Raw genomic sequence first — 16,215 nt, 5'->3', positions numbered from 1 at the left:
GAAGAGGTGAAATATTGTTGGATGCCAGTCACTTGTTTGTAGTGGTTAGGAGAGTAATGCATTTATATAAATGGGCAGTGACGTCACACAGACTATAAAATCCATGTATATCATTAACTATCTACTTCCTAAATAACACATTAGGAACCCTGGGATTGATCTATTAAAAGAGGCTAATTACACTAGTCAGCCCTAACCCATTCTCAAAGCAAAAAATAGTTATTTTTTATTTGGTTACATTGAATAATAATGGACCTGAATTAATAAATCTCCCCAAGGCTGGAGAGGACAAATTTTAATCAGTGAAGCTAGCAAATGTTTTGAATTTCAGGTTTGCTGCATCACCCAGCTTCAATGATAAAAGAGAGATCTCCAACTCTCTCCTTGACCCTCTCCAGTCTTGTTTTCGAGCTGCCCATTCCAAACGAAGCAGCCCTTACTAGTGGCCAATGACCTCATCAAAGCTAAGTCTCAAGGCAACTTTTCCCTGCTCCTTCTCCTTGATCTTTCCTCTGTTTTTGACACTGTTGATCACCCCCTTCTAATACAAATCATGCGCTCCATTGGTATCAGTGACACTGCTCTCTCTTGGTTTGCTTCCTATCTGTCTGACCGCTCCTTTCAAGTTTCTTTCAATGGTAACTCCTCCTCTCCTCCCTGTTGGTGTTCCCCAAGGGTCTGTTCTTGGACCGGTTCTCTTTTCTCTGTACACCTCCTCTCTCAGTGGTCTCATCTCCTCCTTTGGTTTACAGTACCATCTGTATGCTGATGACACTCAAATCTATCTGTCCACCCCTGTCTCCCTCAGTCCTGGATGAGGTCTCATGCTGCCTGTCAGCCATCTCATCATGGATGTCTGACCGATTCCTGAAACTCAACCTGGATAAAACAGAACTCATTATCATCCCCCCTCCAATTCCAAATCCCCCCCTGACATACATCTAACTATCTAACTGTTAACAACACTGTTATTCGGCCCTCCCCTCAGGCACGTTGTCTTGGAGTCACCTTTGATTCTGCCCTCCCATTTACCCCCCATATTCAGAAAATTTCCATGTCCTGTCACTTTTACCTACACAACATCTCCAAAATCAGCCCCTACCTGTCCCCAGAGACCACCAAACACTTTGTACATGCTCTTATCATCTCTCGTCTGGACTACTGTAACATCTTCCTCCTTGGTATTCCACTAACCCGACTCTCTCCTCTACAATCTAATATGAATGCTGCAGCCAGACTTATCCATCCTCCTCACCACTTCTCTTCCGCTGCATCTCTTTGCATTTCTCTTCACTGGCTTCCATTTCACCTCTAGAATCAAATTCAAACTCCTGTGCTTTGCCTTCAAATCCCTACACAGCTCTCGTCCTACGTACCTTTCTGACCTGGTAAAAAAATACTCCCCCAAGCCTCTCTCTGCTCTATCCGATGACTGACAACTGACTTCCTCACTCATAACCTCATCACACGCACAGCTACAAGACTTTCTAGAGCTTCCCTAACTGGAATAGTCTTCCTTGTTCTATTTGGCTTGCTCCTACTTTCTGCTCATTTTAAAGAGCACTCAAAACCCATTTATTCAAAACTTGCCTAACCGTCTTCTGTCTTTTGAACTGTCAATACTTCCCACCACTACATACCTCCCCTCCTATTGTGTGCTAATTCCCCTACCTACTAGATTGTAAACTTTTGGGGCCCTCTCCTTCTGTGTCACTGTCTGTGATTAGTCTGTCATTTGCAACCCCTATTTATTGTACAGAGCTGCATAATATGTTGCCGCTATATAAATCCTGTTTATTAATAATAATAATGATAATAATATTAAAAATAATATTATTCCTCTCCAGCCTTGGAAAGCTTTAATAAATCTGGCCATATGTTTAATATCTAGTTTCTTTATCAAATGGTGACAGAAAAGTTAGAATTTATATTTAGTCTAATTTCTCACTGTTCAAAAGTCTATTTTCAAATTAAAATGTCAATCCCAGACTTTGACATGGGCCTTTGATATTCATTGTAGGATGACTCAGATTTAGTACATGACTTTTTATCTAACTTGACCTATCTGACATCTTATCAACACAAAGTAGAACCAACAGCAACCAATCAGAATTTTTTTTTCATTTTTCTGTGCTTGTTAAATGGCAGAAGCAATTTGATCCATTGTCAAAGTTTTCCAAGCTGACTTCTTGTACTGTATTTGACTTACTTCTTTTGTTACTAAATAATTTGTGACAAGTTCATTGCATTAAAACAGATTTAACTTGACATATAACTTTTCCTTCACTTAAATTGACATTTACATTAGGGTCATTCCTCTTAGTGCAATAATTGAAAGCTAAACAGAAAATAAAATGACTTAATTAAAGATACCTATATTAAGAAAAATACAGGCCCGCGAAACAGGAGAGCAGTTAGCCGTTCGTATTTTCCAAGACAAGTGGAAAAAAAAAAGATCTGAAATGCTTGTAACATAGGACTAATTCCTAATAATTCCAGATTTTTAGTCAAAGGATAACTGTGCCATGGAATGTTAGAAAAATAAAGCAAATGTAAATTATTTGATTGCAATATAAGTTGCCAATTCATCTGTGCCGAGTTGCTCTCGTAGCAGATGAAAAGAAATGAAAATATGGGACAGATGTTGAAGAAACCACACTGCAAGCCTGTCACATACTGGCATTTTCTAATGATTTTGGCTCATCCATTAAATAGGGCGCATTTTGCCTGATTTTGAAAAAGGAAACATCAGGGAATATTTAAAGGCCAATTGCCGCCAATTAACTTTGATCAGGAGAAGATGTATTCAAACCTTTCGGATTCTTTCTCCTGTCTGAAATAACATACATTTCCAAAATCTAGCAAAACAGCAAGCCCATGATTAATGCCTGTTGGCAGCCCTGCCACAAGCTTGCTTAACGACGGGGTTTTAAATAAACAGCTGTCTATACCCCAGCAAAACTGAATGTGGCTTGTTTCTTGGGTTACTGTAACAGTGGAGGAAAAAGTGGCTTTCATAATGAAATGAGTTTGTTAGGATTGTATGCTCATCATTCTGTGGCTATGGGTGCGGGGGAAGAATCATTTACTTACATCACATTAATCAGTATATATTTGACTATCTATACAGCAAATTACATTAAACAGCTATGCAAATTCTAAGTGGCTTAAAATTGGAGATGTCTATATTATGTGTTTACCTGTATAATATTAGCAACTAGGCAAAGGATGTCACTTTAAAATGATATTTAAATTTTGGGAGGACAATGTTACTGGAGACTTCAGTGGTAAGATTTCTTCAAAGTAATTTGTGTTCCTTTCCCAAAGACCTTAATAAAGGTGTCACATTTTCTTGCAGCTGGACTCCCTAAATACTGGTTTATTCCACATTATGGACAATCCACCAGATATAATTATTTGGCTTTGAAATGGCTGGGGTAATTGGGTGTAGGGTCTAATTGGTAATACTGGTTGGGATTTATCACCTCTGGAGCATATAATACATTCATGAAGCTAGCTTGTATTCAACAGACTAGCTAAAATGTTGCAAATATAGCCTATTTATAAAAATGTTCTACATGCAGTAATATTTGGCTAAGGTTTTTTTTTCACAATAATATTATATTATCAGTCAATTGATAATCTAGAAAGTGCAGACCACAATAAGCAAAGGTTTGAAAAATACAAAATACAAAAAATACAGATTAACTTTGAAAACAGTGGCATGTTGTACATTTTGGGAGTGGTACCAGCTGCCTCAAGCAAATAGCCCCTAAGAGAAATTATGATATGTGATAATATCACCTAACAGACTAGTTTTAGCATGCCATAACAGCTATATCAGAATAATGATTGTACATAAAAAATCTAAAAATAAGTAACAACAATTTGTAAACTCCATGATACCAGACAGGATGTATCTACAGCACATAAAAAGGAATACAGTCAAATTTAGCTTGTCATCCCTTGTAACTCTTTAATGACCAAGACAAACTCTGCAGTTCTCTCTTTTTGTATATCAAAGCACAGCTTGCTCCAAAAGTTTTTTTTTTGCATTGTTTGTGATAAACTCACAGTGCGGATTTTTTACAGTAACTGACACCATGCTGCCTAAAAATATGTTGAGACAAACATCTGTCCTAATTGCATTTATTAAAATAACATACCTGTTCCGACTTACATACAAATTCAACTTAAGAACAAACCTACAGTCCCTATCTCATATGTAACTTGGGGACTATCTGTATTATTTTACTTCCTTGGGTATAAACAAGAGTCACACAATTTGCAATAGCGACCAGGTCCTCCAGGACAGTGAGAAAGTAAATGGGTCCAGGCCCTGTATGCAGAGCCACACCAGGGGGTAGTGCTAGTGTGGGGTGGAATTATGCCCCTTTAATTTCTCCTCCATCAGCTCCCTGCTTTACACACCATACAATCACAAAAGGATAGCTGTCAATACTATATAAGCAATATGAATGAATCACTAGCATTTGCATCTCCAGAAGGAGCACCTGTCAGCTGCTGTATTTGCAGATTTGCTGTATCTGTATGTCGCAGAATAACATAGATCTCCCACCAGCCCAATATACCTAGCCCCTCTCCCCATCTTCACCAGCAATACATACATCAGCAACATTTCAATTTTACTACAAACATTTTGACCCTACCTACAGTATTACACCCCCACCAATTTTGTTCTTTATCTCCTCATGGGCATACAGCTGTTTGCATTCATTTATAGCCAAGAAGTGTCCTGCATAGTTGCCCTCCCTGAACCAAATCTAGAGGAATATGTGATGCTTCAGTGGTTGTGATGGGCTCCAGCATCAACATTTATAGAATAGAAGGATGTCTCGTGTTAGGCCCTTGGTGAAATATGTACTCACCTATGGCCTTTAGTGTGACTTTTGTTGACATCGAAGCTAAAATGTTGTCCTTGTACAATGTTGCTGAATCACTATTCATGTAATGGCTACACTTACAAAGTAATTTTTGTTGAGCTAGCAGTTGAGTGAAGGTCATACGTGGTACAACAAAGGTATGAATGCAACTTTGCAATGCTTTAGAATTACCGTAAATTAAAGCAATGTAATAAATAAATGGTTTTCTTAAAGAAGACTTCCAGCAAGACAGATTTTAGGAAGCTTTTGTGCTAATGTAACATGATCTTGAGAAATCTATAGGGATTACCAGTGTTCTCAGAATTTTACACAGCAGAGGGACTAGAAGTGCATGAGAAGAAGAAATGCAGAGTTTGTTGGGTTCACATTCCTGATATGGTTTTAAAAAATGAAAACCTGCACTTGCACTTATTCTAGTTGTTTAGTGATCCTAGAAATACCCAGGAAAAAAGGTGTTCAAAAGCAATATTGGGTTTTAGCTCCAAAGTCAGACCTTTATATGACCTCCATCTTCAATTCTTGCCGCTGAATTGGTTATAAGGGTAAGGAACATTATACTATGGAACGCAAGAAGTGTGTGGGGGGGGAGATGGAGCCCTGACTTGGAGCTGGTTGGTGTGCTCATCAGTTACTCTTAATGAAAAAGTAAAGGGCCTGCATTTATCTTTATTATTAAAGCTGTAAATAAAGGGCAATTTACAGAACTGATTTACAGTTCCATTGGAGGCACACAAAAAACTCCTATAAAGGATCATATTGCATAGCTTTTCATGACAAAATACATCAATAAACAACTCACTAATATTTGTATAAAATCTAGGCAATAAAATGTGATTTTTGAGTAAACATTGCAGTACATAAAAGAGATTTACCTAAGCAAACACACTGAGGCTTATTCAAAAAGGAATTGTTCTTTGAACCTCTTTTAACTGGTATACAGAATAAGTCTGATAGATTAGGGCAAACTTTTTTCTACACAAGCACTAAACAAATCAAGCCAAAAAGCCACCCATTTATGTGTAAAAGTATCAAACAAGAATCAGCTTTGGAACCAAAAGAAACTGTACTCACTTCCAAATCATTGAAAAATAAGTGAGTATCGGCCAAGTTGAAAATCATTTCTTCCATTCGAAGCCCAAGTGATACTGACGTTGGGGGATCCTGTAGAGACAAGCAGTAAAAGAGATGATTGAATCCAAATTCAGCAACCATCCAAGCAAAATGATCAAGTGTATATGTTTTTGTTAAGGTGGAACTAGAACAGACCATTTTACCACAATGTTGATCAGGCATGTCAAGCTCAAATGCAACATAGTGCTTTCCCATTAGAACATTTGCGGCCTATGGCTGACAGTCACCTTAGCTTGTTAAAGAATGCATTAACATACATGCAGAGGTTTTCCAAAGGTATTGCCAGTAATATCAGATAGCTAACATAGAATGTGCTCAGCCAAAGAACTATCTCAGTATACAAGTGAATAGCTGAAATCCTATATTAAGCATCCATTGTAAAATGTTTATTTCTTCAAAAAGTATATAATAGTCTCTTGCATTGACATTGGGGTTTTGTAACAAAGTTTGGCTTAGTGAATGTGGAGAAAAAAAAATACCCAACAAAATGAAAATTCACTATGAGTAGTAATTAGTCTATATTACTTTAGTAAATCAACCCCTATTCTTATGCATTTACACCACACCTGGTTTGTATCATAGTCATTTTTACTGGTGGTGTTAGTTCAGAGTGTGCTGACATGCACTGACCCAGAAAAAGGTCATGTTCATTTTTTCATCTATTTATGAACATCATAATTGATTTGGGTGGAGACAGCAAGGTATGAACATCTGTTGGTTTGCAAGCATTTTTAGAAGTGTGAATAAACCATAAAGAAATAGGCTAACAATAGAAATAGGAGTACACGCATATTCACATTCTTTCACCAGTCCATTGATTAGGAATAAAAAAAAAAAAAAAGGTAAACCACAATGACATTTAAGCCAAAGAGCTATATTCTTTGTGAACCTAAAATAAAATATGCTATCGTTCAATATAAATCTTGATAATCTGGAGAATATATACAGTCATACTGACACTGCCATAATCAAATTTATTTTACAGGTTAGCGATATTCTGGGTTAATCAAAGATATCTGTAGAGAATCACCAGGGTTGTGTAACGCAGGCCACCCACATAGACTTAAGGTCTTTTGTTTGCGATTAACGTATAACACACTTTATGTTCTCTGCAGAAATTGCCGTATCAGCTGGCTCCTTACTGAGCTAATAAAATAAAAAACAGTGTCCAAAGCCGTGGTTTCTAAATACAATGCAGATGTCTGGCTTGTTTTCATTTGTATAACATTTTCATGATTTTTATACATAGAACACATGCACTGATCGCTACATATATTTGCTGGATTATGTGTTTGGCAGTTGTTGAGAAAGAAAGCAAGAGTCTACAAATTTGTTTAGAATACCTCAAGTTTTTGTACATGGGAAAACATATCTTAGGGCATGTGAATTTAACAGCATTTTTAGTTTCGATTTACATGCTTTCTGGTTTTTATTTCTTAAGATACATAAAAAAAAGCTTAAAGTTTCCTAAAATGCCAAGGCTGAAGTCCAAGGTAATAAACACAAGTTAGAGGATCTATCTCCAATTTACACACCTGCAAGAGTTTTCTAACACTGGTCAATCACAGTCATTTCAACCAATCAATATGGTACCTGCAGCTTTCTCTAAATCCATAGGGAAGTGAAAACTGCGAATACTACTAATACAATAGACTAAATAACAGAGTGAAACCCAACTCTTAGACTGTAAGCTCTTTGGGGCAGGGTCCTCTCCTCCTGTGTCACTGTCTGTGTCTAGCTGTCATTTGCAACATCTATTTAATGTACAGCGGTGAATAATATGTTGGTGCTATATAAATACTGTTTATTAATAATAATAATAATATTATTATTATTATTATTATAATATATAAATATACAAATATATAAACCAAATTCAAAATAAATCCTTTTCACAATCCAGATTTTTAAAAGTCCAATTAAAGCTCAACATCAGCACTAATAAAATGCCAAATGATATAGATATATATTTAATAAAAATCTAAGATACAAAAAGAGAGGGAGAAAAGAGTGACTTTTATGGAAGGATTACATATGTAAAATGTTTTAAAATCCTTTATGCACCAAACATATTCGACAGTACAAAAATGACGTTTTCTCCCAAAAAAACTAGTCAGTTTTATACAGACAATAACTGTTTAAAATTTCTCACAAACTTGGAACTTAGTGTTCTGGGTCAGTTTATAAGGATTTAGCTCCAAGAGCGAGACCGTAGCTACATCCTTATATATTAACCCAGCACACTAAGTTCCAAGTTTGTGAGAAATTTTAAAAAGAAATTGTATAAAACCGACAATTTTTTGGGGGGTCGAATATGTTTGGTGCATAAACTTATGTATTTTTTTGATTAGAATAAAGGATTTTGAAAAATTTTAAATATGTAATCTTGCCATTAAAAGCCACTCTTTTCTCCCTCTCTTTTTGTTAATATTAACTGGCTTGGAAACTATCTAAATGGTAATTGTAAACAGTCACTGTGGGATCAATCCATTACTGTAAGACTGTTAAAAGATACATTTCAATTGTGACTAGTGTAAAGCTACGTACACACGTCAAATTTTTCTCGCCGGATAATCGGCTCAGGGCGGATATCAGGTGAGAATCTGGCATGTGTACAGCCCGTGTTGTTCATCATCCCTGGATCCGTCCTGGCGGATCCACGGACGATGAACGACGAGCGATCCTAATGCAAGGAGAGGGGAGAGCGCACAGCAGGGTGCCACTCCGTCGCTCTCCCCCTCTTCTCTCCATAGAGCAGAACGGTGCTGTGTGTATATCACTGCTCCATTACTGGAGTGGGTCAGTAAGTAGAAGTTCTGTTTTGGACCGCTATTTGGTAATCTGTAACCTGGCTTGCAGGAGGCCTGATTTAAAATCTGTTTGAAGAGAATTACAAATTTGACAGGTAATCCAATTTAAACGTATGTATTTAAACTCTGCTTAAAGCTATTTGCTTCAAATTCAGTTGTAATCTACTTCCAAGGTTTTAGTGGCAATATAAATGTATTAATATACCAGATATTCCAATGCAATTGTAACAAATGAAAAAAGCATCTCCCCTTGTTTGCTGAATTATACTCCAAACCACTAAATACAACCTTAATTTTTAGGTCATATTGATACAGATGTCTGAGTCTCCTTATGAGTCTGGGCTACTCCCTAGAAATTGCCCCTATTTTATTGCACCACTTGTGCCCAATTTGACCTTTAATTCCTATACCACTGATTGTTCTATTTTGTAAATCTTCAGTAATCCAGGGCACGCAATCTGCTTACTAAGCATAGCTAGCTGTAGACAAAGCAAAAATGAGCCTGGAAGTAATTTGTATAGAAGTATAGAATGTCCATGTTTAGTTTTAGCAATCACTGATTCCTTTTTTAAAGAGCAGTTGCCAAGAATACATTTAACAGAACTAGACTAATTGACACACAATGGTAGGCAAAAACCTATCACTTTATTATTACACTTTTGGCAAACCCTTCCCTCAACTTTAGGGATTTCATCATGTCAATTTAAGTCACATAATGTTTTTAAACCTTCCTGTGACTAAAAGGAATTAAATTTGGGTTGATAATAAAAGATATTGCTGCAATTTTTACTGCCTTGTGTTCAAATCATCAAAATGGCTTCAAGGAATAAAAAAAGGAAAGGGGCCATGTGATCACTATGTATATGGAGCCTCAATGTTTGTCCACCTGTCTCAAGCTATCAATACTGTGAATGGGATGTCAGCATATTTCCACCTTCCAAGACCCGGCCAACAGCAGCTGGTTGCATGCATCAGTATGAGAGGTGAAAAAGTTAGGAAAGCTCAGATTTCATACGATAGAAATCATAAACACAACACAGCATAAAAGTCTTTAAATGATGAACATAAAGCAACATAAAGCTTTAAAAGGGCAAACAACAATATCTAAACAAATATGAAAACAAAATAAAAATGATGGTAATAAAATAAATAATAAAAAAAATAAAACATTGCATTAAATCTATCATAAGAGCAATACAAGTTCTAAGCTTTACGCAAAGAATGAAAGTGAAGCAAAAGGTTGACTATAAATCTAAAATACAGAAGCTTTAAATAGTGTTCAGATATAAATCTGTAGGCATTGCAGCAACAGCTGAGGAAGGATATGAGGTATATTTTTTTAATGCTCACCAAGCTTTTTGTGCCAAAAAAAAGGTGAATGGCAAAAGCCATATATCAGTCTCTTGCAGAAAAGCATCTAGCTGCTTACAGCCTCCCCCCCCCCCTCACCATGTGCCAGAAAATTGGGCTATATTAAGGGCACAAAAGTTTTATTTTCAATATACACCTATAATACCAAGAAGGATATAAATCTACTTTGTGTGTACTGAATGACTTTGCAAACCTGCTTACTACCTTGTAAGATACAAGAGCAGAGCCATAAAAAAGACCCAACAAGCCTCCACTACTGACCCAATAAAGCAGCGGTGTCAAACTCTGGCCCACGGGCCAAATTTGGCACCAAACATCCTTTTTTTTTGCGCCCAAAGGAATCTAAAATATGAATTGCAGCTTGCCCGTCGCTGCATTGAAATAGCGCCGCTACTACAATTCCCTGCATCACTCGCCTCTAAAGACCAGCAGCCACTCTCCCTGTGAGTGGTCCCGCATTGGACTGTTTTATAGACGCAGGGAATTGTAGTAGAGGTGCTATTTCAGTTTCAAGTTTGGCCCGCGACTTTGTCTAAATTTTTAATTTTGGCCCACAGTGTATTTGAGTTTGAGACCCCTGCAATAGAGGCTGTCCGCAGACAACTACAGAGAGGCAGATACAAGAGCAGACACCACATAACAGAAGAAAGGGCAGCAATGACAACTTCTTATACTGGAAATTCCTGCACAGATGCAAATTTTCACATGACATTACTCCACAGATCTTGAAGAAATACACAAAACACTCCTTAAACCAGATTCAAGTAAGAACATGCATGCCTCTTGCATTTAGGTACTATATGCTGTACCTGGCACTTAAAGGATAATTATTACAACCTACATCCCACTTTCACCTTATTTGGGTACTTTTAGTTCCTTGATAATTTGCTGGAATCCCAGACCAAGTCAGGAATTACCAGAAAATTAAAACACTTATTGATTCACTAATAAGTCTGCTCTGCATTCTGAAAATTGTGTGCCTTACAAACAATAGAAAACAATGCCATGCTTACTGTGCAATGCGACCTGGCCATGGCAACTACAAACACAGCTAAAGTCTTAAAATTGATATCTTCCATCCAGTGCCTCTGCACAGCAGTAGCAATTACCTCTAATGTGAAGATTGCAGAAGCATTAGGTAAAATAAGTAATGTCTAATGAGATAAGAAGAGAATCACCTTCCATCTCCGCCCTCCTTTCAGTAAAAGCACACATTATTATAGCTAGCCTAATTGACCTTTTGTCCCTTTCATTCCATGGCCCCAGGCAATTGTTCATGAGGAAAGAATATAGAGTCATGTCCTGTCTGAAATGTGCAGACATTATCCATTACAAATCAACTCCAACATCAGAACTGAAGTTTATATTTAAGCCACCCTGTATTTAAATATGTAAACCCAGAAATGTGTAAGCCCTTCCTATTAAAACAGACTATTTTAGGTTCAAAGCTGCCTATTTCCTAATGTTTTCTTTGTTTTCTATCAAACCCAACAGTACAAATACCAGTAGACAAATAGACATCTGACATCTACATTTGTCTGTAAAAAGCATTTATATAATGTATTCTCCCCAAAAATGACTGACAGGCATTAATGACTGTTGTGACGTTGGGACTGGTCAATGTTGCCCGAACAATGCACTGAGAATAGGCAACTCCAAAGGTAAAATTTTTGTTATCAGGTATCAAACTGTGGGCAGGAGAAAGAAAGCATCTTTATTCTGTGCTATTTTCTGAGGTATCTAAAGATGACTATGGAGGTAATTTTCTAATGTTCATGTAGCAAAGTTAATGTAAGGGAATTGAAACTTAGCAAGGAATATCGAATTATGTGCACAAAAATGTAACCGAAAAAAAATTAATAAAACATTTTTTTTTTGGGGCAAAGCTCATTAGGTGTAAAGTGCTAATGGAGGACTTTTGCATTATCTTGAGCAAAAAAGAAGGAAATACTTAGATATAAAAAAGCTAGAAATATAAGTAGGGACTGCTTTACCTCCTTTTAAAAAGTTGGACCTTCAGCTTGAAACTAGAAGAATAGAATGTAGAGTAGATGGATCTGAAAGAGGTTACCATATGTACTTGAAAAAAAGATGACCCCCCCTAAAAGTGGACTTCTTCACAGTGGGTATCACATATCACTAATCTAACAATTTTGTTGCACTGACCTGAACTCCGTGGGTTTTCAAAAATATTAATCAACAGCAATGTTTCTGTCTCTAAAGAAACATGTTTCCCCAAGGACCAGGTGTGACCTTTTCAATTGACTGTCTTATCCATACCTTGCCCTCATCAATCAATTCAGCATTACCACCCAATGCATTCTAAATCCACAATCTTTCCTATGTGCGTATAACCTTAATGTGAATCATAATACCATACATCCTTAACATAAATGTGCACTGCTCCAGTGAGCCAAATTACCCCACCACTGCATCTGCGTACCGCCACCCATGGGATGGGATCAGTATTAAGGTAATATCCTGTCCTATCCATGTCTTCCTTAAGTATGCCAGAAAAAGTAGTTGCAACTAATGTTTCTGTCGGCAAACATTTTCAGTAAGAGTAGTTCTAAGTGCTAGATTGATCAAACCTGGAGAAGCGGACCATTGGGTAACATCTGTACATATCAACCTTCTAACTTCGCATGTAAAAACAGGTATATTATGCTTAACTATATTTTGCGTATTTAAGGTATACTGGAGCAGCAGGCCATTGAGCTGTATTGTTCTTTGAGCTACCAAGCCCCTTGCCTCCAATGCAACAGCAACAGTGCCTCCATACAACACAATTTTGAATCTTGATATTAGGTCGCCTGCAAATTTAAAGGAGCAAACTCTAAATATGTATGACAAAAGTATGTATTTTATAACTAAATTCAAGATTGTAAGCTCTTTTGGGCAAGGTCCTCCCCACTTCTTGTGTCATTGTTTGTATCTGTCTATCATTTAAAACCCCTATGTAATTTACTGTGCTATCTAATATGTTGGCACTATATAAATACAGTTCATAAACTAATATATTACCCTAAAAAAGAGCACTAGTAGCTCACTTTTGGGGCTGATATGCGATAGGAATATCAACTTATCAAAATACTGAGAAGTCCAAGATTCCCATGTTTAGTACTTTTCCTTTTGATTCTTTATTTTTTAAAAAAAACAATAGGTGAGTGCAATGAAACTTTGATCTGCTAAATTAACTTTTATTGTTTGTATAACTTAAGAGTTACTTAATGGGAATCTGTAATGAGATATTAATGGAGATTTATTGCTCAACTCTCTATTCTCCAGAGGCAGTCATCAGTACAGCTTACATGTAACATAAATGTATTAAACAACAGAAACATGTGGGCAAGGTCAGCAAGGCTACAACAATCATTACTTTTTCAGAAGCAACAAGAAATAACAAGAAATTTTACATCATAGAAAACAAAAAAAACCCTTGTCAATTTATTAGCAAATACCTTTGTCAGGTTTTATGCCTTAAGTGTAATTTTAGTGGCATTTGGAGCAGGATGATTTATAGAATATAGTATAATAAAGTAAGTATCATATCACTAGGACCCTCATGACTATATGTAAACTTCCAGCTTAATAGAACACAGAAACACAAAGTAACTCCATAGAACATGGCAGTCAAGATGAGCACACTTCCCCTGGCTGCTGCATATAAGATATACAGATATAAGATATGAAAAAAATAGGAGAAATGCACATTGGCATCCAAATTAGGTGTGTTTAGACATGTCTAACTGCAACACACAATTGTCTTATTTACACACATCAACATAACAAACTTTAAACTTCTTTGCAATGAATGAAAGCCACTGGTGAGGGCACAAGACACCTCCAGCATTGGCTGCACTGTATAATGCACTAAGAAGCTTGTTGCACTGTAAAGTTGTAACGTGTTATATGGATAACAAATTGCATGTTTTAAATCTGTTCAAAAAGTACACCTTGGAAAATAGAACAATAATTGCTATTGCCAGACCACTCATTGCAAGAACAATATTCACATATGAATAAATGTGCATTAAAAGTATTTTTAAGAATGTTATTTTGGATGTGTAGCAATCCAAAAGCCCTGAGAGTTCTTTTAGAAATCTCTATCTTGGATGCCCCAATCGGATTTAGCATTGCCACTTAAATGACATGCTGTAGTATTCCAGGTTAATTTTAACCCGGGCAGTAACCCAATCGGCTGGGAAGGTAGGTGAGAGGAGGAATGGAAGAGCTGCCGCAGTAGTAAGAACCCAGAAAAAAGAGCTTTAACATGCAAGAATAGAAGGGAGGTGCTAGGGATTTGACTAGTCCCATTTTTTCTAAGGTCAAATGCATATTGCAAGTAAATACAATACTATTTATAACAAGAAGACACTGCAGGTGACTCTGTATAGGTTTAGGATAACATATGGAAGCTGCCTTCATTCATCACTTGATGAATAAAAATGCTTGCTGTGAACTAAAAATGCTTGCTGTTAACCTGACACTTTTGGGGTACATTCATTTTTGCATTCGGATAAGTAGTTATGACTTTTTACTTTTTTTGAGAGCTCCAATTCTTTCAGCATTGAATCAGCATAACACTTAATGAAAATAGCAAAAAAAATAACACATAAAAATGGCAAATTCTACAATGCCAGAAAACTTCAATAAATCCACATATATATACTCACCCTTCCATATCTGTTTGCATAAGATCCTGTCAATAACGAATGAAAAACTATGATGGTTTCGTCCAAATCCCAAATGAAGACTCTCTGCCGATTTGAAATAAACACATAAAATATTAGTTATAAAACAGCTATTTATATTCTAGATTTTAGGCACAAGAAATATTGTTTTAATATTTTTTTTAACAAGGTAATAAAAATACTAATAGTTAGTATTAGGAGCTTTCACTTGAAAGTGAACAGCACTGGGAAAATACTTATTTGTATTGGACTCGGGTTACTGTATGACGTACCTCAAGGTCAGAGTCTGGAGGTGGAGAGGGGTTATTGTTTCTCCTTCCTCTTCCCCGTGATTTTCCATCTGACCCACGCCGCAATCGATCAGAATCTGAATCTTTAACAGGTGTTGATGGACTATGGATTGTGCTGTATTCTGTCAAAAAAGGGGGGAAGAAATATTGACTAGGGTTTGTAGAGTCTCCTCTAATTTTTTTTTTCTTCCCTAAAAAATCTTGAATGTATAAAATATATCCACTTGGTCGTTCCTAAATTCATAAATATAGATGAAGGGTACATTTATTTAAGAGTTACATGGAAAGCTGTACTTTTTCATGTACTTATCTCAAAATGTGAAAAAATGTAAAATAATATATTTTTGTAATACAAACCACTGTTTGACCATCTTCTCACTTTTTCCTTGCTGTAGGTAATATTAAGTAGAGTTTTGCTGTTGGCTAGTAATTTTAGTGGCTTTCCAGACTGCTTGAATAATCTGTATGATTCCCAAATGATATGCATTTTGTCACTATTAATAATATAGAAATTTTGTGCTGAGAATTGAGAATGCCAGGCTTCCTGTTTTCATCAGTTGATTGCTCCTGAATATTCATGAAAAGTGTAGTAAGTTCTTTCCCCTCTTTGCAAAGTTCACATGATCGAATTACATGAGAGCAGCACAGAGTCTTGCCAAAACCTTTCAGTAACACAAAGGTTGCCCGGTGACAGCAGAATTGGTAGAGACAAAAAAGATACAAAAAGACAAAGTTTTCCAAAATTTCCAGGGCCCATTTACACTAGCATTACAGAAGGTCTTTTAGCACACAGTCATGTGCATGTAATGTAGTGGTGCAGTGGTATTCATTTCAAATGGCACCCAATGCACAGATAGAAACATAGATTAACCAAAAATGCAACTGCTCTAAAATGAGCCACAAAGCACAGTGGTGAAATAATGCATTGTAAAAATAATAAATATTACAGGCTGCCTAACAGTGGAACTAAATTTCCACTTTAAAAATGTGGGATCAGGCAACGCTTTATTGCAAA

The 16,215-nt window shown here is 36.5% G+C and overlaps 1 protein-coding gene across 4 annotated transcripts in view; it reads right to left on the bottom strand.

The window, feature by feature from the left end:
- EYA1 (EYA transcriptional coactivator and phosphatase 1) overlaps positions 1-16,215 on the bottom strand; it is a 74,048-nt gene that overhangs the window by 21,159 nt on the left and 36,674 nt on the right. For all 4 annotated transcript variants that reach the window (XM_072411063.1, XM_072411065.1, XM_072411062.1 and 1 more), the window contains 3 exons: positions 15,183-15,322; positions 14,893-14,976; positions 5,976-6,065 (listed from right to left, as the gene is read on the bottom strand). In XM_072411063.1, the coding sequence (XP_072267164.1) occupies positions 5,976-6,065; positions 14,893-14,976; positions 15,183-15,322 (314 nt within the window). The remainder of the gene's footprint in view (positions 1-5,975; positions 6,066-14,892; positions 14,977-15,182; positions 15,323-16,215) is intronic.

This window comes from Pyxicephalus adspersus, chromosome 5 (genome assembly GCF_032062135.1).
Source record: "Pyxicephalus adspersus chromosome 5, UCB_Pads_2.0, whole genome shotgun sequence".
NCBI lineage: Eukaryota > Metazoa > Chordata > Amphibia > Anura > Pyxicephalidae > Pyxicephalus > Pyxicephalus adspersus.
This window is presented reverse-complemented; position numbering and strand designations above follow the sequence as displayed.